Raw genomic sequence first — 27,069 nt, 5'->3', positions numbered from 1 at the left:
GCGGCATCCCACATACAAAATAGAGGAACATTGGCAAGGATGTTAGCTCAGGGCCAATCTTCCTCACAAAAAAATATATATATATTAAATAAAAAATAAAATTATATTTGTAGCTTGCATTATATTTCTATTGCATAGTGCTAATCTAAGGATTAACAATTAAAATGTAAGTTGTATTTGGAGTGTATAAAATTTGAATACTCATAAAAATGTAAAATATCAAAAAATTATTTTTGTTTTCAAACTATATTTCTTCTACGATATTTAAAAGTATCTATTAAAATTAAAAGGCAAAATATAAATTATAATAATGATGAATATCAAATAGATTTTTTAAATAATTTATTTATTTTTTTCCCCCAAAGCCCCCATAGATAGTTGTATGACGAGGCCTTAGCATGGCCGGAGAAGTGGTGCGTCGGTGCGCGCCCGGGATCCGAACCCAGGCCGCCAGCAGCAGAGAGCACGCACTTGACCGCTAAGCCACGGGGCTGGCCCAAAATAGAAAATTTTAAAATAAATCTAGAATTTTATTTAATTTTTAAGAAGTTTAAACATAATGACATATTTCTATAAAACCAGAACTATTTGTAATTCTAGCAATGTATAATTTACAAAGAATCATGCATATTACACATACATATATGTCAATTTAAAAATGTCTTTTAATATTGAAAAAGGCCATTTCTTCAGCTGTCACGTGCAATGCTGTGAATGTGTTAATTCATGAGTACCTCTGTGACCATGAACTAGAATACAAAGAAAGAAAATCCATGTTCTGCAGTACTGAGAAACAATACTTTATTTTGCAAAAATGTGTTGTATGTCTGCTGTGATATAGCCTCCTAGAAATGGCCATATCCTAATCCCCAGAACTTGTGACTATGTCACCTTTTATGGCAAAAGAGACTTTGCAGGTGTGATTAAGGATCTTGAGATGGGGAGATTATCTGTGTGGGCCCAATTTAATCACAAGTGTCCTTATAACAGGGAGGCAGGAAGGTCAGAGAAAAGGACAGAGAGATTGGATGATGCTACATCACTGGCTTTGAAGATGAAGGATGGGGCCGTATGTTCCTCATATCCTCCCTGAACCCCAAAGCAGTCTTCCAACATAGAAGCACACAATCCACAACCCTTCACAGCATTTGGATGCTTTTGTTTTGAGGGCACAGGTTAAGAGATGAACTGGAGAACAGTGTTTCCAGGACCCTGAATACAATTAGTCCTAAGAGTAGATGTTTAGAGTTATGACACTGAGTAACAGGTCCTGAGTGCCAAAGAGTTCCATGAATTCTTTAAATAACTTATTATTTTATATGTTTGTGATATGTGGGGCCCTCTAAAGTATAGGTTTTAGAGTAGGGGACTCGCTTACTTGGGTCTAAGCCCTAAAAGTAACAATTCAGTAGGCAGGGCAAAACAAAGCAGGAAAGTGTGAATTAGTTATTGTTTTTTAGCACTGATCTAACTAATTTGAATCTAGAAGTAAATGCAATTGATAGCAGACCTCTTTTTTTGTGTGTGTGTGTGAGGAAGATTGGCCCTGAGCTAATATCTGCCAATCCTCCTCTTTTTTTTGCTGAGGAAGACTGGCCCTGGGCTAACATCCATGTCCATCTTCCTCCACTTTATATGGGACGCCGCCACAGCATGGCTTGACAAGTGGTGCGTTGGTGCACACCTGGAATCCGAACTGGTGAACCCCGGGCCGCCGCAGCGGAGTGCGCACACTTAGCCGCTTGTGCCACCAGGCTGGCCCCAGACCTCTTTTTTTTTAACGATTAAAAAAATCACAGGGGCTGGCCTTGTGGCATAGTGGTTAAGGTCGGTGCGCTCAGCTTCAGCAGCCCAGCTTCGTGGGTTCATATCCCAGGAGCAGACCTACACCACTCGTCAGCCATGCTGTGGCAGCAACCCACATATGAAGAAGAGGAAGACGGGCAAAGATATTACCTCAGAGTTAATCTTCCTCAAGCAAAAAGAGGAAGATTGGCAACAGATGTTAGCTCAGGGCTAATCTTCCTCAGCAAAAAAAACCCCCAAAAAACACAGAATCTTATTGTTGTAAATTTTGCAAACCAATAACCTGATTATACTTAATGGAGTAATTCTAGAGTTATTCTTTCAAAGTCAAATCTAGAACAAGGAAAGAATGCTTACTATTTTAAAACATTGTTCTAGAAATTGTAGCCACTGAAGAAAAAGAAATGAGTTCTAGATTTTTTTTTTCATGTCTTATGAGTTTTTAATTTTTATTTATTTTGGTTGGAATTTATTTCTAAGCTTTTTTTTTTTGTGGTAACACTGGTTTATAACATTGTATAAATTTCAGGTGTACATTATACTTCTATTTCTGCATAGATTACATCCTGTTCACCACCCAAAGACTAATGACAATCCATCACCACACACATGTGCCTAATCATCCCTTTCACCCTCCTCCCTCTCCCCTTCCCCTCTGGTAACCACCAATCCAATCTGTGTCTCTGTGTTTGTTTATTGTTGTTTTTATCTTCTACTTATGAGTGAGATCATACGGTGTTTGACCTTCTCCCTCTGACTTAATTCACTTAGCCTAATATCCTCAATGTCCATCCATGTTGTCACAAATGGCTGGATTTCATCGTTTCTTATGGCTGAGTATTATTCCATTGTGCATATATACCACATCTTCTTCATCCATTCGTCCCTTGATGGGCACTTAGGTTGCTTCCAAGTCTTGGCTATTGTGAATAATGCTGCAATGAACACAGGGGTGCATGTATCTTTACGCATTGGTGTTTTCATGTAACTCTAGATATTTGAAAGAAGATAAAAGTATCAATATTTGCAGATGATATGCTACTTCACCTAAAAACACAAGAAAATTTTCTGAAATACCACCAGCACCAATAGGCAAATTCATAATTATGAATATAACAATTACAAAATAAATACACACAAAATGATAGATTTTTGTATATGCCAATAACATACAGCTGGAAAATATAATGGTAGAAAAACTCATATCAGAAACATGCAGAGGTTCTGTGAAGAAAACTACCAAACTTTACCTAAGAGAATTAACTAGAGAAATATTATGATTTGCATGGAAAAACTAAATGTTATCACAATGTATGTGTGTGTGAGTGTGTGTTTTTCAACACTGCCAAGCAATTCTCCAATTCTCAGTGGACAGTGACTGGGTGTCCTATAAATTAGCTCAATTCTGACACTATCTACCTGGAGATAGCATCAGATCCCACAGGTTAAGGGCTCAGTTCCACAAGACTGCCCCCACTTCAGATGCCAATTGCAAGTCCAGGTTGTTATCTATGCTTCTAACCAACTGGTTATAAACTGGAGGTTCCCATGACCCCCTCCTCAGGTTCGATTAATTTGCTAGAGCAGCTCACAGAACTCAGGAAAATAGTTTACTTACTAGATTACTGGTTTATTACAAAGGATATTAAAGGATAGGAATGACAGCCAGATGAAGAGATACATAGGGTGAAGTTAGGAAGAGTCTGGAACACAGGAGCTGCTGTCCTCATGGGGTTTGGGGTGCGCCACCCTCCTGGCTCCTGGATGCATTTTGGTTCACTAACCAAGCTCTCCAAATCCTATCTTTTTGCGTTTTTTTGAGCTTCAGTACATAAGCATGAATCATTGGCCATTGATGACTGATTCAACCTCCAACCCCCAGAGGTCAGAGGAGTGGGACTGAGAGTTCCAACCCTCCAATCACATAGTTGGTTCCCCTGGCAACCAGCCTCCATCCTTAGGTGATTCCCAAAAGTCATCTCAATAACAGAAACTCAGATGTGGTTGAAAGAGATTTGTTATGAATATCAAGACACCTTTATCACTCTTATCACTTAGAAAATTCCAGGGGTTTTAGGAGCTCTGTGCCAGAAATGGGACAAAGACCAAATATATATTTCTTATTATAAATCACAATATCACAACTATATAAAGATGTCAAATTTTCCCTGTACTAGGCTGAAAAATGGCCCTACAAAAGATATCCATGTCCTAATCTCTGAAACCTAAAAATGTTACCTTATTTGGAAAAAGAGTCCTTGTAGATGTGATTAAGTTAAAGATTTTGAGATGAGAGAATTATCCTGGATTATCTAAATGGGCCCTAACTGCCATCACGGGTGCCCTTACAACAGAGAAGCAGAGGGAGATGTGACACACACAGAAGAGGAGGGGATAATGTGACCATGGAGGTTGGAATGATGCAGCCACAAGTCAAGGAATGCCAGCAGCCACCAGAAACTAGAAGAGGCAATGAATGGATTCTCCCCAAGAGCCTTCAGATGAAGTGTAGCACTGCTGACACCTTGATTTTGGCCCAGTGACACTCATTTCAGACTTCGGGCTTCCCGAACTGTGAAAGAATAAATTTCTGTTGTTTTAAGCCATCAAGTTTGTGGTACTTGTTACAGGAGCCATAGGAAACTAATACATCCCCAAAGGGATGTATAAATTAAATACAATTCAATTTTCATTCCAAATGCATTTTTCTAAATTTGGCAAAATTATTCTAAAATTCTAAAAGAACATAAGAATGGCCAAGATATTCTTGAAAAAAAGAACTAAAATGAAGAACTTGTACCACTAAATATTTAAATGTATTTTAATGAAACTGTGATTACTATATAAGAATAGAGGGCCGGCCCCGTGGCTGAGCGGTTAAGTGCGCGCGCTCCGCTACTGGCGCCCGGGTTCAGATCCCGGGCGTGCACCGACGCACCGCTTCTCTGGCCATGCTGAGGCCGCGTCCCACATACAGCAACTAGAAGGATGTGCAGCTATGACATACAACTATCTACTGGGGCTTTGGGGAAAAAAAATAAATAAATTAAAAAAAATAAAATGCAAGAAAGAAAGAAAGAATAGAGAAGCTAATCCACAGAATAAAGTCTAAAATCAAATCTCTCTACAGTCATGCACTGCATAACGACATTTTGATCAACAATGGACTGTGTTCTGATGGTGGTCCCATAAGATTAGTACCATAGAGCTTAGGTGCGTAGTAGGCTATATCCTCTAGGTTTGTGTAAGTACACTCTATGATGTTCACACAACAACAAAATCACCTAACAATGCACTTCTCAGAATGTATCCCTGGGCTGGCCCGGTGGTGCAATGGTTAAGTGCTCGAGCTCCGCTTCGGTGGGCCGAGGGTTCACAGGTTCAGATCCCGGCGCACACCAATGCACCGCTTGTCAAGCCACGCTGTGGTGGCGTGCCATATAAAGTAGAGGAAGATGGGCACTGATGTTAGCGCAGGGACAATCTTCCTCAGCAAAAAGAGGAGGATTGCCAGCGGATGTTAACTCAGGGCTGATCTTCCTCACAAAAAAAAAGAAAAAAGAAAAAAAGAATGTATCCCTGTTGTTAAGTGATGCATGACTGTATATGTATATAAGGATTTAGAATATGATTAAGATAGCATTTCAGATTGGTAAGGATGGCTTATTCCACAAAGGATGTTAGGCAAGTTGCTAACTAAGCATTTGCAAAAAAATTAATTTAGATTACTTACCTCATACCATGTATCAAAATTAATTCCAGGGAGATTAAATATTTATATATAAAAATGTCTACCCAGAGAGATTTGTTAATAAATTGTTTTATATCCATAAGATGAAATACTATGAAATCATCTAAAACAATGAGAAAAATATTTTATAACATGGAGAGATGATCACAATGCACTGTTAACTGAAGAAGGTAGGTTACAAAATAGCATGTACAGTACCATTCCATTTAGAATTTTATGTTATATGCACATTTGGTTAAAGAAATAACTAGAAAGACATAGATTGAAAGTTAGCAGTAATTTTTTTGGATGGTAAGATTATAGGTAATTTATATTTTCTTCTTTTTGATGATCTGGAAAACAATAAACATGTATTTATTCTCAAAAAATAATAAAATGTATTTAAATTTATATGATTGCTCTATTTCAGTGGGAACAAAGTATCTTCTTTTTCTTTTTTTGTGTGTGTGTTTGTGAGGAAGATCAGCCCTGAGCTAACATCCATGCTAATCCTCCTCTTTTTGCTGAGGAAGACTGGCTCTGAGCTAACATCTATTGCCAATCCTCCTCCTTTTTTTCTCCCCAAAGCCCCAGTAGATAGTTGTATGTCATAGTTGCACATCCATCTAGTTGCTGTATGTGGGATGCGGCCTCAGCATGGCTGGAGAAGCGGTGCGTCGGGGCGCACCCAGGATCTGAACCCGGGCCGCCAGTAGCGGAGCGCGTGCACCCAACTGCTAAGCCACGGGGCTGGCCCTATCTTGTTTTTCAAGAATAAATTCTAGGGGCCGGCCTGGTGGTGTAGTGGTTAAGTTCTCGAGCTCTGCTTTGGCGGCCTGGGGTTCGCAGGTTCAGATCTGGGTGCAGACCCACGCACTACTTGTCAAGCCATGCTGTGGTGGCGTCCCATATAAAGTAGAGGAAGATGGGCACAGATGTTAGCCCAGGGACAATCCTCCTCAGCAAAAAGAGGAGGATTGGCATTGGATGTTAGCTCAAGGCTGATCTTCCTCATTAAAAATAAATAAATAAATAAATTCTAATATCCCTAGTTGCAAAGTATATTGTTTTCACTGAGCATCTATTATCTCTCAAGTTTTTTAATATTATTTAATCTTTCACAGCAATGTTATAGGGCAGGTAATATAAATATAAAATAATCTCCATTTTACAAATGAGGCAATGAAGGCCTAAAGTCAATTGTCTAGTAGAGGATTTGAGGCACATATGTCTTTAAAGTCTATGCCCTCATCTGTAATACCAAAAGACTGGAAACCACCTAACTGTCCCTTGGTGGGAACCAGTTAAATTACAGTATATCCCTACACTGTAAAACTCTGCCACCATAAAAATAAAAATGAGAATGCTCTATCTAATACTGACAAGGAAATATCTCCAAGATATAGTGTTAAGTGGGGGGGGGGGGACAAAAACAAGGTACAGGTGTGTATAGCATGGCACCATTTATGTTAAAATGAGGTAAAGTATATATTTGTTTTAGCTTGTATATGGATAAAAACAACGTTAGATGGATAAACAAAAACCTAATAGCAGGGTAATGATTTGGGGTGGGGGAAGTGGGCAGATGGGGCACAGGAACAGGAGAGGGACTTTTCACTATATACCTTTTCATACTTTTTTAGTTTTGAATCATGTAAATTATGAACTTATGAATTACCTATTCAAAAAGTAAATATATATAAACATTTTAAAAGCAAAACAGGGCCAGCCCCGTAGCTTAGCGGTTAAATACACGTGCTCCGCTACTGGCGGCCCGGGGTTCGGCTCCCGGGCGCGCACCGATGCACCGCTTCTCCGGCCATGCTGAGGCCGCGTCCCACATACAGCAACTAAGAAGGATGTGCAACTATGACATACAACTATCTACTGGGGCTTTGGGGGCAAAAAAAAAGGAGGAGGATTGGCAATAGATGTTAGCTCAGAGCCGGTCTTCCTCAGCAAAAAGAGGAGGGTTGGCATGGATGTTAGCTCAGGGCTGATCTTCCTCACAAAAAAATAAAAAAATAAAAGCAAAACAAAATAAAACTCCTGTCCTTTCCACTCTTCCACAGGCCTCTGACATCCTTGGAGAGCAGTCTGCATCCCCCTTTTCAGTGAGACATGCAGGGCAGCAGGCCTCCGGACTCCTTGGGAGGCTCTAACAACAGAGTCAGCACAGACTAGGGAAGACTGCCCTGCCAACAAAGCAGTGCCAGGCCAAGCACACCCTCTTTCCCTATCCCTGACTTAGAAAAACAAAACCAGTAGGCAAATCCACCCATCAGCATTTCTGAAGCCAGCTGTTAACCAATCCTCTTCTTGCCCTTTACTCTCTTTCTTTTCTTCCTTTTTCCAGAAAAACCTGGAAAGCTCTGTAAAACTTTGCAAAATGCCTTACTAGCTCTGGCTGCCTTGTTGTTTTCCTTCTCTCCTTTGGCCTGTGTCATTCTCTCAGGCAAGGACCGTAGTCTGACTTCCTGCCAGCCTGCCTGCTGGGTTCATCTCAGTGTCTTAAAAAAAAAAAAAAAAATCTGTATTTTCCTAAACTTACAAACCTCAGGTTAGAGGTCATTTTGTTCAACTCCCAACCCAAAGTAGAACATCCCAATTGTAAAATTTAGCAGAGTAAATGTGTTTGGTTTTAAAACACAATCCCTTGGTTTCACTTTGTCCATATAATCAACTTGGAGTGACAGCTCTCATAAAAGAGCCACTCTTGCTAAGAATCTCAGGGGGCAGGTCTATTTGTGCGTGGAGTCTAGCAGTGCAGAGAGGCCCAGTAAATTTCCATTTAGTAATTCAGTGACTGTTAATCGACACCTAATGTGTATCCATGGCTGTCTGAGGCCCTATGCTGGGGACAGAAACAAACATGAGACCCAGCTCCTGCCCCCAATACCTAACAACGCTATTAGGACATCTTCAGCTCATAAACGTGTCTGGACTCATTCGTTTTGTTCTTTAAATCCATTTTCAAGGTATTAACTATATCACTGAGTAGTGGACATTTTCATGGCTAGCTGCGTGTCAGAAATATGATTTATAGGAACGGGTTTCTCCCTCTTCTCCCTTTTTTAAGGTTTGGGGAAACAGCTTATACATTCCAAAGATCACAGCCAGAGTTCAAACTCTAGGTAATGTAATCCATGTAAGATTCACTAACCTTTCGGGGTGTTAATTTAGTCATAACAGTGTCATAGCTTTCAGCTTTCATTAGCCAGAATTCCTTGGCTAATGTGCAGGAAATTTGAGATGTATGCCAGGTGTGTTCAGTGAAAGGTTTTGCTCAAATCAAATGTGTGTGTAAAAACAAGTCATTCTCAGCAACGACGAGCTCGGTAGGGATTCAGGTGTCTATAACCAGACCATATACTTCCCCTGAGAATTCTGGGCCAGAACACTGCCATTGAGTGTTGTTAAATTTGCTGGGAATACAGAGGAGAAGGCCCCATGGAGACTGCATGCCCATCCCTATTACACACGTACAGCATCACCAGGAATGATACCACAACATTCATTCCGTACTGGCTTATTCTCAGAGGAAAACCCCAGCCAGGCTGAGGATAATGAACACCACAGACTGTAAGAAGCAGCAAGAAGCTACTGCACCGTTGCGGTTTCCACATATCCACACAAAACACACTAGCCGGAAGAAGGAGCATTATGTTACTCAGGTTTCCTGTCAGGACATCCTGGCTTAAAACACAGTTCTGTCACCGAAAAATATAACATAACTGACAGATTGGAAACTGCCAGATCATGTCCTTGAGAATCTCAAAACTATGTCAGCTTGCAAAGGAAAGCTCAAAAGCAGGTATGAAAATCACCCATTCTCATTAATGACTTCCAAGTGAAGAGGAACATGGGAACACGGGGGCCTGGGGAAGGTTCCATGCACAAATTCTAAGCAGATAGGATCCTGTCTCAAACAAACACCCTTGGACCAAATTTGTCATAAAGATGTACAAGCTTTACCACATCAACTGGCAGGCCCCATTTTGCTTGTGATTCTGATGATCACCTGTGAGTTCCCCAATGCCCAGGGGCTTTGCCACCTGGCATTGAACAGTATAAGCAGTTCATTTCAGCAAAACAGCATAAGGCTATACATTGAACAGTATAAGCTGTCTTCTCAGGGGAACCACAGGATGAAAGAGGATCCATTAAAAGGAGGGTGTGGGCCAGGGCCCTGTTCTCCAAGCTTGTCATGCTAAGCTCAGGATCAGACAGAGGACTCATCCATTCATTAATTTACTCATTCAATAAACATTTATAGAGCACCTCTGAGGTTTCAAGCACTATGCTAGGTGCTGGAAATGCAAAGGTGAATAAGACTCAGTTCCCTGTCTTTAAGAAGTTCACAGTCTAATGGCGGAGAGCCAAGAAAACCAACAGTTACAGTAAGACACTATGATGGATGTCTGCACAGAGTGCGACAGCTCTTGTTGCTATATGTCCTGCCTTGTTTCAAGTATGGTGGCACATAGTGAGTTAGGGAAGAGTAACCAAAGACTGTGATGCCCAAGTTAAACATCTGGAGAGTAAGTAGGAATTAGCCAGGGAAAGTAGGGGAAGGAAAAAGAACGTTCAGGCAGTGGGACCAACATGCACAAAGGTACAGAGGAGAGAGAGAAAACATGGCGCAGTCAGAGCTTTACATGGTTCAGTGTTATGGAGAATAAAGGGTGAGAGACGGTGGGATGGAAGAGATAAGGATGGATGAGGAAATCAGAAGCGGGCCATCAAAGCTCTAGTTGTCATGCTAAGGCAGGGGCTGTGTCTTATGTTTGTTTTGTCCCCCACGGGGCTCAGTGACAGATACGTATCAGTTGCCAATAAACATCTGAAGGAGCCTCGGAAGAGTTTTAAGAAGGGGAGTAAGATGACCATGTTTGCATAGGAGATAGGCATACTGGGGAGAACTGAAGAGGGTGAGAGCAGAGATAGGAAGATCAGGTAAGCACCTGCAGTGATCCAGGAGTGAGATGATGATGGGCTGAACTAAGGTAGTGCCAGTTGGAGTGAAGAGAAGTGGGTGGGCATAGGATCAGCACATTGTACAGGAGAGAGGTGGCTGCCATTTTTAGGTCAAAGAGTATGGATACTTTTATGATTTCTCATGGGCACTGCTGACGACATGCAGAAAGTACTGGTCAACCTCCAGATTCTTCAAAACCACAGACTCAGACAATAAAGCTGGTGGTCTCCACTGCTCATTACTATATCTGGGCAAGATGCCACTTCTCAGGTCACCATAGAACTTCTCTTGTGCTTATACCTATTGTCTCTTCGGTGCAGAAGCAGCAAAAAGTGAAAACACCATTTAGAAAAGGATGACACCTAATTACCTTTAAGAGACCAAACTCCTTCCACATGAACAGGTTGGATCACAGGTGAAGAGGCCCCCATCTTTTTTTCTTTATGGAATGTCTGAGCCTGAAAGACCAATAGAGATCAATTCAAGTCCTTCTTGTGCAGAAGACGAAGGTAGAACTCCAAGAGATAGAGACACTTGCCCAAGGACAGAGCTAGAGAGCAGCAGAGACAGCCAAGAACACAAGACCCCTCCCCCACCTCTTTCTATTAGGAAGCCCTTTTAATTTCCCTCAATCTTATAATTAACAGAGGGAGAGGGGGAGGGAGCAGGTAAAGCCAGGGAATGTAAGTTACTAAGCCAAGTTCATCTACCAGCCCTACTCCTTTCTCTGTTGTATAGCTCCACACCCATTTCCCCAGCTTCAAAGAGAATATAGGTGACCACTCACCCAGAGATCTTGCAGGTTAGCACAGATCTTTAAGGACCTGTTACACATGTCTCAGCCTTGTTCCAATGGGTACTGTTAACACTCATATTCGTACTGTCCCACATTTGATCTTTCCCTCCTCAACCACAAACTTCTACTTTCTACTATTCTGTCCTATTATGCTCATAAGCCATCAAAATGTATTCAGAATGCCAATATTTTTGTGACCCAATTTCCTTTCTGGCATCAAAAAGGAGTATGATAAACTCTATAGTTCTGAAACTCTTGGTTCAGAAAATAGTGCCGTGGAGCACAACGTGGGCAGGTTGAGATCCTTCTCTCAACTTCACTATCTTTAGCCTCGTGCCTGCATCTGTCAATAGGGAACCTCCTGAGGAAACACATGTGGACTCGGCAGATTCCACCGCCACCCACCTCAAGGCCTGACTTCCTCCCCCTCCCCAGGCCCCACCTCCTGGACAGGAAAAGGAGCTGAGAAGGTGCTTCTTTAGCTCTTTCCCCTTCCCTGCTTAGCTCTATCACATCTCACCAGGTCAATACTTATTTTCTTAGAACCACAGTGTTTATAATTTTTAGGGATCTAGGGTACAATTCCGTTTTCCTCTATCATTTCACCTAGCTTTTCTGGCTTTCAGAAGCAAATGCTCCATTCAGAGATCTTTGGCTTGTTTTTCCCCAGGCAGTGAGTCATATTCACAGACAAATTTTATCTTCTGGGTCACAACCTGGTCAGCTCCTCCAACTCACAGCAAAAACTGTGTGTACTTTTACCTTCATATTGACTTGTACATAATTCATTTAAAATTTGGAGGGAAAACACCTTAGCATATCCTCCTACCTCTCCACCCCTTTTTTTTTTTTTTTTTTTTTTTTTGCTGAGGAAGATTCGCCCTGAGCTAACATCTGTGCCAATCTTCCTCTACCTTTTTTTTTTTTTTGGTATGTGGGACACCTCCACAGCATGGCTGGTGAGTGGAGCAGGTCCGCACCTGGGATCTGAACCTGCAAAGCCAGGCCGCCAAAGTGGAGCACGCCAAACTTAAACCTCTTGGCCACGGGGTTTTAATTTTCTTCAGAGCACATCTGACATACTATATAGTCCTTCCTTCCTCTCTCCCTCTTCCCTCTCTTTTTTCCTTCCTTCCTTTCATAGGCTCTCTCTCTCTCTTCTCACTAGAATATAAACTTTTTGAAGGTAGAGCTTTTGTTTGTTTTGTTCATTTCTGTATCTCCAGGACCCAGCTCAGTGGCTGGCATGTAGTGGATACTCAATAAATGTTGAATAAACAGATTGTTGAATGAACAGTTGCCTTTTCCTTCCTTTTCTCTGGGGCCTATCACACCCTCTCCTGCCACAACGTTTTTCTTTGGTTTAACAGCTAAGAGATCAGATGACCACATATTTTACATCAGCTCTAGAGGGGAACTTCACTGAAGTGGCAGTGGGTATTTCCTCCCCATCCAACATCACCTACTGAAATCGTATCCATTTGGCAAGTCCTATCCACTTCCTCTGTGGCACCATCCTTTAACCTCCCACAGCAATCTCACCTTCCTCTGAATCCACAGCACTCAACGCCTGTATCACTCATCTAGAATTTAGCACTTTTTGCCTTGTGCCGATAATATAACTTTCCTGAACATGATTGCAACAGGAAGGTCAACAATAAGACAAGGGTAGTATTTTGGCAAAGCTGGCTTCCTGCCCCTGCTTCCCTTCCTCCTACCCCCTTTCCCACAGGTCCACACTAGGCGGAGCTTATCTTGGTGAATTTAAACAAGGACGTAGATCTGGGCCTTACACTTTCAGGCTGGCCCACTCTGATGGGACCCATCTCTCAAACACCTATTAACCAAGTTCACACCGAGGCTGGAGAACATACAAACCAAATGCCGATGTACCGATTCACATCAAAGAATAGTGAACGTTCTAGTGGACTGGAATGCTTGAATTGGCCCAACTGGCTGATCTTTTCCTCACGGGCTAAAGATTGCTTGGTAAATATCAACTTAGAACAAAAGTAACCAATCTAAAGTCACATCTCTCCTTTAGGGCACAGCCCGTCTTCCCAGCTACACAGAAATCATGGAGCTGAAGTCCCCTTAGTCAAGACCTGCCCTTTCTTAGGCAGTGCCAGGGCTTACTTCTACACTTCAGAGGATGGCCAAACCCCTTCTGCTCAGTTCTCCAAACCGCTTTATAACACAATTGATTAGACTTAACAGAAATTACAGCCTCTTTCCAGCACTTCCTTCTTGAGACTGCTCCCAGACATCTGATCAGTGTTTGGGGTGTCCTCAAACTTTTAGGCAACAAATTTACAGATAATTTCTGGGTTTACTTTCATGGATGGCTAATCATCCATTACATGTGGATTTTACTGGTCTGAAGGCAAACATTTCCTGTCACTTAGGTACACAGGCTATATTGACAAAACAGAAGACATTTCTCCAATTAGACTCTAAGTACTTGAAGGCTTGGGCCTTGTAGGTTTCAAGTATATTAGTATGATTCAGAGCAGGAAGGACTGCTTTGGCAGCAAAGAGGAAGAAAAACCTTACTCTCCAATTAAAATGGCCCTTGGTCAACTAGGTTCATCTGCTCTCTCAATCTGAAACACAGCAGCTATTTGCCTTCTTCAAAACCAAGGAGTATTTACCTACAAAGCCCTGGGTTTTGAGGAACTACTCCAAAATACCTGGGCCCTTATTCGTTTGCCTTATCCTGGGAATTTCTCTATTCTAGCTCTAGCTAGAATAGTAGGCTCTAGCTAAGGTCAAGACTTAAAAAAATGAAAATGGAGAAGGGACTTCTGCCTTTGTTGCCTTTCTCTTGTCTCCTGCAGTTCCACATACAACTCAGCAGTGGGTATGAGCTGCCATTCTCACAACGTAATACAGAGAACACAGCCATCCATGACGTACATCAAATCCAAATTACAGGCACCACATTTCTGCCTTTTGCACTGCTGACTGGCAAGTGAGCAATGGTTTGTAGAGTAGAGCAGCAGGTGCAAGGAGAGGTGGCTTCTGCCAGATGGTGCTAAAAAAAAGGCCCAAGTCTGATACACAGGAGTCCTTGCATTAACCCATCTGTGACCAAGGTAATGAGGGGGAGAGGTTACCCCTTTTCTATCTTTTGGGGCTTCTTGAGCCTCAAATGCTGCTCTTGATCCATCCTCTAACCTGGTTTTGCCTTCATACAAATGGCCGGGGTGACCAAGAGGGTGGGGACATGGAGGGGAAGCCCACATGTCTGCCTTCACTCGCCCCCTCCAGGATGGTCCTGAGCATCTCATACGCTAGAGAAAGGCTGACTAGGTAGTGCCTCTTTCTTGCCAGCACCCTGCTACAGAACCTTAGTACGGCCTCCAAGAGCACTAGCTCTACCATAGCCTTGCTTTAAGATGTGAGGCCGGTTATTTAATCTCCTGAACCACAGTTTCCGCCTCTATATAAAGGCATGATAATTCCACCTAGCTCACAGGACCGGTTGTAGGAATCAAATGAAATGATAGCTTGTTTGAAAAGGCTAATACAGTCCCTGACGCATGCTAAATAAGCACTCCAGGATACATTAGTTTTCTTCCTTCCAGGAGATAGTCTTGTACTCTGTCTACTCTGTCAGACCAGCCTCATATGAGCTCCTGGAGGCTATCTTGTCTCCAGGGCTCAGGCCATCTCAGGAAAGATGACTTGACCATAGCAATATAATATGAGGTGAAAAATTCTGGAAGGGACAGCACGAGGAGAAAAACAACTGAATGGCGCCCCAAGGCAGAGTGTGTCCCCGACACGGCTCTCAGCAGGGAATTCTGTGGTCTCTCAGTTAAGTAGTTTCACAGGTGCTGAGGCCCAGAGAAACCACCCCGCCCTAAATTTGATCAGGCCCCAGGTTCAACTTATCAGGTCACATACAAGCCGTGTGCCACCATTTTCTTCCAAAGCCACTGGGCAGGCTATGAGGCTCATACTAAGAAAAGGGAAGGTTCTGTGCGTTAACAGCCAGTACACGGAACCATATAAAGCCTTTTAAAGACCACCAAGGGATTAATGCCCTTGCAAACTAGCTCTAAAGCACCCGGTGAGGAAAGGTGGAAAAGGAATTTTTATATTTTGACTGACCACCTACCATGTGCTAGACTATTAAGTCTGTGAAGTGGATGCTACTATCTGTATTTTACGGGAAAATCCGACAGTCAGAGATACTGAATGACTCAAATTGCTCAAGGCAACGGAAGTGGCAGGCCAGGATTCAAACCCAGGTCTCCTTCCAGAGCCCACGCTCTTTCTTTCCCCACCCGGCCGGAGCAGCCCGGTGAGGGTTGGCCCACACCGGGGAGGCGGCACGGGGAGGGCCCGGGCCCGGGGGCGCGGCTGCTCCTTCCCCGCAGAGCCGCGCGGTCTGGAGCTGCGGGCGCGGCCCGGCCCCACGTGCCCCGAGGCCACCCCGCTGCCCCGGAGGACCCGGGGGCCGGAGTCCAGGCTCGGTCCCGCCAGCACGAGGGCGCGGCCGCCCAGGGCGCCAGGAAGTCGGCGGCCGGCCTAAAAGCGGACCCGACGGCGCTCGGGACGCCTGGGGGCCACCTGGCCGGCTAGCGACCTCGGGAAAGCCTCGCGCAGGGCCCGGCGCCCCTCCCCGCCCGAGCCCGCCTCGTCAGCACCTTTCCCGCAGCTCGGCCGGCGGTGTGGCCGGGGCTCTGCCCCACAGTGGGTCACGAGGAGGGCGCGGCCCGGTCAGCCCCAGCGGGGCCTGCGCTCAGCGTCACATCCCTCCCTCTCCCGTCCCCTCTCACACACGCCCCCCCCCACCGCGCCACGTCCCCGGCCCCGCCCCCGCGAGCCACGCGGGGAACCCCGGTAACGTCACCACCCTCCAGCACTCGCCTTCCCGCGCTCTCCAGAAAAGACGCGAAGGTGGTGACGTGTCGGGAGGGTGGTGGGCGGGCAGTGCGACTGCGCAGGAGGCGACGGCAACAGAACGTTCTGCGGCGCCGCCTGGTGGAAGAAAGAGCCGCCAAACGGGCCGCAACGGGGCGGGCGGGAGGAGAACGTGACTGACGTCATCGCGCGGAGGTGAGGGGCCGCCGCGTGACTGGCCCCCGGCCGTGGCGCCCCGGCGTCTTTCTTTCTATCCCTCCTCCTTTCAGTAGAGTGTGAAAGCTTAATTTTTTTGCCTGTTCCTGTAAGGTTATAATCTTGCCTTTTTTTTGAGTTTAGTAAAGTAATATTGTTCGTTTGAAAATTTTGGGGAAAAAGATACGAAGAAATTGAATACCAGCTCCCTTCCCTTTCACGTTTACTTCTAGCCGTTCTTTTATAGTAAACAAAATTGTGATCTTGCTGTAACAATTGTGATCTTGCTGTAACATGGTATTAAGTACGTACAAAAATTCTTAAGGAGGGACAAAGAGCACTGGTGGAGCGAGCCTGAGGCTAAGCTAGAAAAACAGGGTAGACGAGGAAGGGAGAAGTGCAAACAATAGGCGAAGGTGCAACGGCTAGTATTCGATTAGCTTTCACACACGGTATCTTATTTACTAGGCTCATCATCCAGATGAGGAAACTGGGGCTCAGAGGGTTAAAGAACTTGCCCAAGGTGGCACGGTTAGTAAGCGGGTGGCAGAGTTGGGGTTTGAACCCAGGCCTTAAAATCTGAACCGTACTTAAGATGGTGGGTGTGGGGAGGACAATGAAAAATTGCTGCTGGGGAGAAGGGAGGAAAACAGCAGGAAATGTAGTTGATTACAGACCCACTTTCTGCTTCTCTGTCAAGTTGGAACTAGTTCTAAGGAGAAGGGCTGGTGCCTCCATCAATTGGAGCAACTTCGTGGGATAGTGCCATAAAGCAGCTCCGACTAACATGCTGCCGTACACCTAACTACATGCTAGCTAGTGCCCTAGCTATATGCAAGGGCCACTAGTTGCTGATCGTCACCGACCTCCAGCACTGCCTTCTCCCGTTAGTGGCAGTGAAAGGTGGGAGTCACAGTACTAGGTCAGGCACTAAGTCTTGCTACTCCAAGTGCGGTTTGGAGTCCAGCAGCATCTCTGCAGTCCAGCACTTTTTGCATTCAGCTTGATGATAGAAATGCAGAGTATTAGACCTCACCCTAGAACTTCTGAATCATAATATGCATTCTAAATAGACTCCTGGGTGATTCCTATGCACTTGAAAACACTTGTAAAACAAGTCATCCTGCTCCTTTGGTAAGGCAGGTGAGATGGTAGAAAGGAAAAGGGAGCTTACAGAGCTGGATGGTGGGAGGGCAGGCAGACAAGGAGCAAGGTCTGTAAAGAGGTTTAAAAAGAGAATCAAATAAGGAGTGTCAGAAAATAACACAAGACGCAAAGGAAGAAAACCAGGAAATCAGACTCGGGGAGATAAAAAGAAAAGAGAAATAGGTTGAGGGGGTAAGTAGATCCATCTTGGGAAAATTCACAAAAAAATAGACACAATGGTTCTCTGTGGCTGATCTTTCTGTGTTGTCTGTGACTTGTGCTTGAGAGGGTTCAATTCATTCAAAGGAGTGGAGGAGGCAGCCCCTGCCTGTTCCCTCACCTTCAGCAGGTAGAGTGGGATTTCTCTGAGTTCTTTTAGTGGAGGGGAAGTTCTGGGCTCTTTTTGACATGGGAGAAACAGACACTGACAGAACAGTGTCTCTTAGATGACATACACAGGTTGCATTCTGTAGGTGATGAGGGCTGGGGGCTGGAGTGTGTGTGATGTGTGTGTACATATATGCACATGTGGGCTGGAGGGGAGGGCAGGTTATTGGCAGACTGGATGTAACAAAAATCAGTGATAGATGGGGTGGACTTACATGACTGGGAATTGCTGGACCTGAAGGCTGAGGACATCTGGTACCTTGAGAAAGCCAGGTGGCAGGCCTACAGACTTCACTTAGGTGGGTGGTTCTTGGAGTCATATTTTCTGGAGGTCTGCAAGTGGCCTATCACTCCTCTAAATACTAGCAAGCTGTTGAGATGACAGCAGTTCTGGTAGAGGCAGGGACATGAGAGGTTAGAACCAAAGAGTTCTGGGTGGAGGAGTAGCAAATTGTCTCATGATGCCCAGGATGATGGGGCCCAGGCATGTTGCCTGGAGGAGGACTTAAGGTGGCATCCCTCTACCCATTAATACACTCAGTCTGAGGACGATCAGTCTCTGCACTAGGTAGGCGGCTTTGTGGACATGGAGGGTTTTGAGCTGTTCACTCCAGAATACAAATGGTGGTTGCACTCTGGAAAGGCAGCAGCTGGGCAGCCCTTAGAGATGGGAGATTCCAGTGACTAATGGAGGAGGTGTGCAATGGATAGTACAGATGGGAGCGTGTATAGGTGGGGAGGCAGGTCGGTGCAGGGTTTGAAGAGTGCTGTTCTGGTGGGAGTATCTAGCACCACTCTGGTAGTGTGGGGTGAGTGCAATGAGGTCAATGCTGATGGTGTCACAGAGGTGTCTGGACACTGGGAGCAGATGCAGTGGTCCTAGTGGTACTCCTAGGCCCATGCTTGACCTGATAGAGAGGGTGTCGAATTAGAAAAAAGGGTCAGTGTAACTCCAAACCCCATTCCAGTTTCTGATGGGCTGCGATGGTGGGCTGGGGTGGTCCTGGGTTCAAGCCCTTGAGTGGGGGCCTCTTTGGGTGGATCATTTGCCCCAGCCATGTGTTTTATGGCCCCTATGGTTCTTCTGGCCCCTGTGCCCCTGTGGTTCTAGTCAAGTACTGTTAGACCCAGGCATTTGCCTGTCATTCACAGGTTTGTCTTGGTCAAAGAGCTGTGACTGATGTCCTCAAATTACTCAAGTTGAAGGATCTCTCAAAATGGGCCAACCACTGTGTTTCCTTGGGTGTTCTTGCTTTTCAGGCAAGCTCTCTGCCTCACCTAGTTTTAATTTCTCCTCTTCTCCATACCTATCCAAACCCTTCCTCTCCTTTAAAGTCCAGTGTAAGTTCTAAGGTCTCTGTGGATCTTGCTGTATTCTCCTCAAGGATTTCCCCCACTGTCTGAAGCACTTGGGAGCTCTCCACACCACCCAGCCCCTCAATCGTACAGGATAGACAACATTTAATTTGCCCACCCATCCCCCTCTTGTAGGGACACAGCTCCCCTTTTACCAAAAATGCTCACCCCGCCCCCCAAATTAGGCCAATCAGAGCCTTGCTTAGGAGTAGAGTAGTGCAGTCAGTCGAGCCCTAGAGTGGAAGAGGAAGTCATACTTTCAGGCACATCAGGAGCCAGAATTCCAACCAGGAGTTGTTCTGTGCTGAGAGTGAGTGAAGCCCCAAGAGAGGCAGAGTGCAGTCAGAGGGACCCTGGCCCCAGGAGTCCTGAGGCCTGGCCACACCCCAGCTCCATGCCAGGATGGTTGTCCATGAACCAGTCATTCATTCCCATTTTTGCCTGAGGTGGTTAGAGTTGCGTTTTTATTACTTGAGCCTGCTTCATATGGATTTTTCCTGTCTTCCCAAGGACAATGAATTCTAAGGAATTTATATCAAAGCAACATGATAAAGTAGAAAGAACATGCACTTTGGAGTAAAAGGAAACATTATTTTTAATGCTGTTTCCAGCAATATACTTAACCTCAGGGAGGCTATTTCCTTAATTTTATAAAAGAAGGGGTAATGCCTAAACTCAAAGAGTAATGAGGACTAAGTGAGAAAAACGATTAAGTGAAAATGCAAATGCAAGTGCCTGGCACATAGTAGGCATATAGGAAATGTTCCTTCTTTTCTCCTTAAAGACAGGCTTCCACTTCTGTGTCTTTCATTATCTCCATCCTGTGATCAATGAACTTAGAAATAGGAATTGAATTTTACCAGCTGTTAAACGTTTTGGAGAATAAAGAAGGAAATAAATATCAAGTGAACAAGCTATTAAAGCATTAGTTTGAAATGTCAATATTCCCTTGACACCTGGACCTCTTTTTCCTATTTCACTATCACCTAAATCTCCCAAAAGGTTTATAATTTTGTAATCAGGCCACATGAGATATAATTTGGAAAAACTAGTGACACTGTGCTATATTTGGGAACAGAATAAAAGGGCATCACTGGAACTCTGCCAGGATGGTCCTCAACATTCTGCCCTAACCAGAGTATCATTAACTTTCCAACACTGTTGGTATAAGGCAGAGTGCTGCTAACTTCTTAGAGAATTAGAAAAAAATTGAAGTGAACTGTAAAGGTGAGTCCTTTAAGAAGGAAAGTGAGCTGGTTTTCTTTTTGTTCCTTTAAAAACTAGCCAGAAATACCACCCAATTTCTAACGAAGACTATACACAGCAGCACCAAAAAGGCTATTTACAAGAGTTTTTCTTCAACAGAATCCAGTTGAATGCGTTGGGAAATTGCATCTTAGCTAAGAGCAGTTCACTAAGGAACAGGGCCATCTAAGTGCCTAACTGGTATTTAAAGTTGTCAAGGGGTGGGGATGTGCAAATTTAGCAGCAAAAGACTCTTATGTTTTGCCTCAAGGGAAGGTGATGGTGGTCAGAGGGGCCAGTTCTAAGGGCTGTTCCAGGGGCGGCCGCTGGTCTTGGTAGTCTGCCACATGCCCGTTCCGGTGGTGACCATACTCAAACTTGATCCGCAGCTCGCCAATCTTGGATTGGGGAAGGATATCTGGGATCCATTCGATGATGAACGGTGTTGGCTCCTTTTGATCTGGGGAAGTGTTGCCTGAAGACAAAAAAAAAAAAGGAACACTGATTAGTACAATTCCAAAATTTGAGCCTGGACAGATCTTACTCTGTTCAGGAGTAAAAAAAGAAAAGGAAAAGAAGCTAACAGAAAAACTATTTGAGAAAAAAAAAAAAGGAAAAACAACAAAAAGAATCAAGGGAAGGGAAAAGCGATTACTGCTGTATCTATCCAAAAGAAAATTTCAGGAATTGTCTGGCATCCTCGAATAAAATAAGACCCAGCCTTTATGACAATAGGGCCAAAAGAATCATAAGGAGAGCCCAGACTGAGAGGAAAAGACAGCTGGTTGAGATTAAAAGGGAGACTAGCAAGAAAAGGTCAAGTTTCAAGGAAACCAGAAAGAAATAAAATTAAAAGCTATATGGTTCTAAAACATTACAAATCCATAATAACCAAAAGAGTGTGGTATTGGCACGTCTAGACAGATTAAAAGAACATAACAGAAAGATTCAAAATGGACACAAATAGAACAGGAATTTAGCCTAAGGTAAAGGTGGTATTTACAATTAGTAAAAGAAATACCAGGAAGTGTTTCTTATGATAAATGATGTGCATCAACCAGAAAATTATCTGGAAAAAAATAAAAGGTGTCAGAATCTTACCTCATACCTTACATCAAAATACATTCCAGAGGATCAAAGATTCAAACATGAAAAACTCAGGTTAAAGAATGCTTTTGAAAAAATATAAAACACTAGCAGAATGAAAAATAAGAATATGGTAATCAAAACTATGGAGACAATTAAGCACAGAAAACATAGTCCATTTAGCAAAAAACAGAAAACCAAAAAGAAGACCAACTATATCAATTACAATAAAAATAAAGGGAAAATATTAAAATTGGAGAAAAATCAAAACCGACTATATAATGTTGATAAGAGATTCAACTAAAACAAAGTCACAAAAAAAGGTAAAAGTAAAATGATGGCAAACATATCAGAAAAATGAAAAACAAAAGAAAGCTGATGTCACTGTTGTAATATTACACAAAGAAGAATTTAGGGCAAAAGTTATTTTTACACTGATAAAGTATTGCTATCGACTGAATGTTTGTATCCTCTCAAAATTCATAAATTGAAAACCGAATCCCCAGTGTGATGGTATTTGGAGGTGGGGCCTTTGGGAGATGATTAGGTCGTGAGGGCGGAGCCCTGATGAATGAGATGAGTGCCCTTATAAAAGAGACACAAGAGACCTCCCTTGCCCTTTCTGTCACGTGAGGATACAGTGAAAAGACTGCCCACTGCCGACCAGGAGCCAGGAAGCAGGCCCTCACCAGACAGTGAATCTGCCAGTGCTTTGATCTTGAACTTCCAGCGTCCAGAACTATGAGAAATAAATTTCTGTTGTTTATAAGCCACTCAGTTTATGGTATTCTGTTGTAGCAGCCCAAATGGACTAAGACAATATAATTTACAATGACATCTGTCAATAACTCTGATGTACCAAATACACTGCATTACAATACTTAAAGACTTTGAAACATAAGAAGACATTTAGAGAAACAAAATTGTAGTAGGAAATTGTATCATGCTCTCTTTGGCAGGTAAAAGAGATAATAAATGAAGATACAGAAGACAAATAAAATAATATGGTTCATTTTAAAGCTATATAAGACTTTATATTGGATAAATAATAACATCTTTGCTAGCACAAATTCATATCATACATTCGATTAGTGAGAAAGTATTTTTAAATTCCTAAAAAAATAGAAATTGAAAATGCATATCTTCTGACCTCAAAATAATAAAACTAGAAATTGAGACCTAACGGTGCCGGCCCAGTGGCACAGTGGTTAAGTTCACACGTTCTGGGGCCGGCCCCGTGCCTTAGCGGTTAGGTGCGCGTGCTCCGCTGCTGGCGGCCCAGGTTCGGATCCCGGGCGCGCACCGATGTACCGCGTCTCCGGCCATGCTGAGGCCGTGTCCCACATACAGCAACTAGAAGGATGTGCAGCTATGACAGACAACTATCTACTGGGGCTTTGGGGGAAAAATAAAAAAAAAAAAAAAAAAAAAAGGGCCGGCCCCGTGGCTTAGCGGTTAAGTGCGCGCGCTCCACTACTGGCGGCCTGGGTTCAGATCCCGGGCACGCACCGACACACGGCTTATCCCGCCATGCTGAGGCCGCGTCCCACATACAGCAACTAGAAGGATGTGCAGCTATGACATACAACTATCTACTGGGGCTTTGGGGGAAAAATAAATAAATAAAAATTAAAAAAAAAAAAAAAAAAAGTTCACACGTTCTGCTTCGGTGGCCTGGGGTTCGCCAGTTCGGATCCTGGGCTCGGACCTACTCACGGATCATCAAGCCATGCTGAGGCGGTGTCCCATACAGAAGAGCTACAAATCTACAACTATGATACACAACTATGTGCTGGGGCTTTGGGGAGAAAAAAAGGAAAAAGAGGAAGATTGGCAACAGATGTTAGCTGAGGGCCAAGCTTCCTCAAAAACTAAAAAAAATAAATAGAAATTGAGACCTAAGAGTATAAAAATCAAAAGCCTCAACCAACTGGAAATTTTAAATATAAAGCACTGGGGACACGGAGAAACTAAACTATAATTATACACTATTTAGATATTAACAATAGTAGGAACCTTAAATGTTCCTATTATCAAACATGAATTTAAAAAATTAACCGAGAATTCCATTTTAAAAGCTATAAAAATAAAATAATTCCAAGAAAATGTTAGAAAAAATTTTTAAAGAGTTAGGAGAAATTATTACAGACAAAAGCAGAAAACAGTTTAAAACAGAAACTTAGAACAACTGATAGATAAATACAAGAGCCAGTTCTTTGAAAAAGACCATAAAATAGACAAAATTTTGGTGGAGTGTATAACTACAGACTTAGAATAGATTTTAAAAGTTATGTGATTATGGGGCCAGCCCAGTGGCATAGTGGTTATGTTCACGCACTCTGCTTCAGCAGCCTGGGGTTTGCAGGTTTGGATCCCGGGTGTGGACGTACACACTGCTTATCAAGCCATGCTGTGGCAGGCATCCCACATATAAAGTAGAGGAAGATGGGCACAGATGTTAGCTCAGGGCCAATCTTCCTCAGCAAAAAGAGGAAGATGGGCAACAGATGTTAGCTCAGGGCTAATCGTCCTCACCGCCCCCCCAAAAAAAGTTATGTGAATAGTGTCTATACCAAAAATTATTAAAATGTACACAATTTAAATTTTGGATGAAGATAGATGAATTTTGGAAAAAACATGAATGATCAAAATTGACTCAAGAAAAGATAGAAACCATGAATACAAATGTAAATCAGAAGAAACTGAACAAGTTTTTAGAGCACTACCTGCAAGAAAAGGTTAGGTGCAGAGAATAAATTCTTGTAAACATTCAAGAAACAGATATTTCCTAGGCTATTTAATTAGATCCAAAGCTTTCTAAAATCTATTACCAAAACCCAAAAATGATAGCTTCCAAAAAAGAACCTGTAGGCAGTTATCACTTATGAATAGATAATAAAAAATCCTAAATAAAATATTAGCAAATAGAATCTATATATATATTAAAAGAAAAAAGACCAAGTACGATTTATTCCAGAAATGCAAGATTACTTCAATATTAGTAATTAATTAATACAATTCATTGTACTTGGGTCAAAAGACAAACCTCAAAAGATGGCAGAAAGGCATTTCAAAAAATGCAATACTAGTTCCAAATAAAAGTACTTAATAAACTAAAAATATGATATGTTGTTACAATAATAAAAAAATTTATCTGAAATCAATAACCAATAGTTCATTATTTAATAGTGAAACATAGAGCAGCTTTTCCCAGAAAAATATCCTATGAAATGCTAATGGTATTCCCCTGAAAAGTGTTCACTGGTCAAATAAATTTGGGAAATCTTAGGTTAGATAAAGTTCAACACGTGTATTTATTTCAGGATCTTTTTTTTTTTTTGCTGAGGAAGATTGGCCCTGAGCTAACATCTGTGCTCATCTTCCTATATTTTATATATGGGATGCTGCCACAGCATGGTTTGATGAGCTTGTGTAGGTCCGTGCCCGGGATCCAAACCCGAGAACCCCAGGCCACCAAGGCTGAGCTCGAGAACTTAACCACTACGCCACAGGGCTGGCCCCTATTTCAGGATCTTTTTAATATGCAAATGTATGTGATGAATTTCTAAGAGAGAGAAATTATATTCTAAGACACTACTCCCTACTGCCTCCCTACTTCAATTGTAACACTTTCTGAGATGTGAGTGTATCTTACAGCCAGGGCAGTTTGCATATGGCAAAGTTTCTTTTCTTCTCAAAAAAGTCATTACTAAATTGACAAAGCATCTTACAATCAAGGGGGTCTTAGAATCAAATACGATATGTAGCATTTCTCAAACTTATTTAACTGTGCAATGCTTTTTTCACAGAATACTTATCACTACCTCTTTTTTCAGACAAAGTTGGAAAATGGTACACTGGAGGAGTTTTTACTATAATCTAAAATGATAATTGTGTTGGGGCGGCCCCGTGGCTTAGCAGGTAAGTGCGCGCGCTCCGCTGCTGGCGGCCCGGGTTCGGATCCCGGGCGCGCACCTATGCACCGCTTCCCCGGCCATGCTGAGGCCGCGTCCCACATACAGCAACTAGAAGGATGTGCAGCTATGACATACAACTATCTACTGGGGCTTTGGGGGGAAAAAAATAAAAAAATCTTTAAAAAAAAAATAAAATAAAATAAAATGATAATTGTGGCTGCTTGCTTTCCTGCTAGCTTTACATTGTTGCTCTTGAAATCATAGGTAATTTAACAAGAAAAAAACAATAAGATATAAACATTTGATAGGAAACAAAATTATCATTATTTTTCAGGTGATATAATTGATTTCCCAGAAACCAGAGGGAAACAACTCTTATCACTACTGGGAGCTCATTAGGGGGGCCAATTTGATAATAAGTATACCAAAATCAAGAGCTTTCCATACATTGGCAATAACAAGTTAGAAACATGATAAACATCTTATTCACAAGAGCAGCAAAAAATATATGTAGGGATATACTCACAAGAATTTGACAAAATAGTTATAAATTCTAAATTTCTCCTAGAAGATTCTAAGTACACAATTAGAGAAATGAAGGGGACCCACTAGATGGATCACAAAGCCAAGGTAATTAAAATTATGGCTGGTATTCATTCATTCTTCATTCAACAAGTCTTTACTGAGTGCCTGCTATGGACCAGGCACTGTGCTATCTTGGGGTACAGTGATAAACAAGAGTGACATAGTTCACTGCCCTGGAAGAGCTTATAGTCTAGTCAGTAGAAAGACAGGTGAGCATCAGATGGCTAGGAGTGCAGGCTCTGGAGTCCAAAACTGCCTGGGGTTGAAGACTAGCTCCACCACTTACTAGCTGTGTAACTCTGGGCAGGTGACTGCACCTATCTTCACCTCAGTTTATTCATCTGTAAATGGGGATCACAGAATCGACCTCTCAGTGGGTTGATGAGCATTAAATGAATTAATGTTTGTAAAGTACTTAAAATAATAGCTGGCACAGAGTAGGTGCTGATTAAGTGCTACTTGTTATAGTTGTTATTATTATTATTATTTTTTTTAGATTTTATTTATTTTATTTTTTGCCCCCAAAGCCCCAGTAGATAGTTGTATGTCATAGCTGCACACCCTTCTAGTTGCTGTATGTGGGACTCGGCCCCAGGATGGACAGAGAAGTGGTGCCTCAATGCGCACCCGGAATCCGAACCCGGGCTGCCAGCATCGCAGCGCGCGCACTTAACCACCAAGCCACAGGGCCGGCCCTATTATTAAATTATTATATAAATACCCCAGTTAAAAACAGACCAAAAAAAAGCAATTCATCAAATACAAAGGACTAATATGAAAAGTTTATTCTCATTAATGTTGAGGGTAATGCAAATTAAAAGAGTGAGATAACATTTTTTGCCTATCAAATCCACAAAGATTAAAAAAACAAACTCTTTCATACATGGCTGGCAGGAGTAAAATGTACAAATATTACAATCTTTCTGGACAGCAATGTGACAAAAACAATCAAAAGCCCTAAAAATGTACC

At 42.8% G+C, this 27,069-nt stretch overlaps 1 protein-coding gene and 1 long non-coding RNA gene across 7 annotated transcripts in view; both read right to left on the bottom strand.

The window, feature by feature from the left end:
• Positions 1–325: 325 nt before the first annotated feature.
• LOC147915932 (uncharacterized) lies at positions 326–16,383 on the bottom strand. Of its 3 annotated transcripts, none has more exons than XR_015553624.1 (3): positions 16,189–16,383; positions 10,885–10,972; positions 326–2,796 (listed from the first exon to the last, which is right to left on the bottom strand). It is a non-coding gene; the product is annotated as an uncharacterized LOC147915932 (long non-coding RNA). The 3 variants fall into 3 exon arrangements; XR_015553626.1 differs by lacking the exon at positions 16,189–16,383 and adding an exon at positions 15,966–16,073; XR_015553625.1 differs by lacking the exon at positions 16,189–16,383 and adding an exon at positions 15,434–15,952.
• A 3,280-nt stretch (positions 16,384–19,663) lies between these two features.
• Positions 19,664–27,069, bottom strand: part of C11H2orf42 (chromosome 11 C2orf42 homolog) — a 32,367-nt gene continuing 24,961 nt past the window's right edge. For all 4 annotated transcript variants that reach the window (XM_087436608.1, XM_087436610.1, XM_087436609.1 and 1 more), the window contains one exon: positions 19,664–20,986. In XM_087436608.1, coding sequence (XP_087292734.1) covers positions 20,778–20,986 — 209 coding nt within the window. In that variant the 3' untranslated portion in view covers positions 19,664–20,777. The remainder of the gene's footprint in view (positions 20,987–27,069) is intronic.

The sequence above is a fragment of the Ceratotherium simum genome, chromosome 11, assembly GCF_057802395.1.
Source record: "Ceratotherium simum simum isolate JZ-2026a chromosome 11, ASM5780239v1, whole genome shotgun sequence".
Lineage (NCBI taxonomy): Eukaryota > Metazoa > Chordata > Mammalia > Perissodactyla > Rhinocerotidae > Ceratotherium > Ceratotherium simum.
Note: the sequence above shows the minus strand (reverse complement) of the source record. Positions and strands in the feature narration are given on the sequence as shown.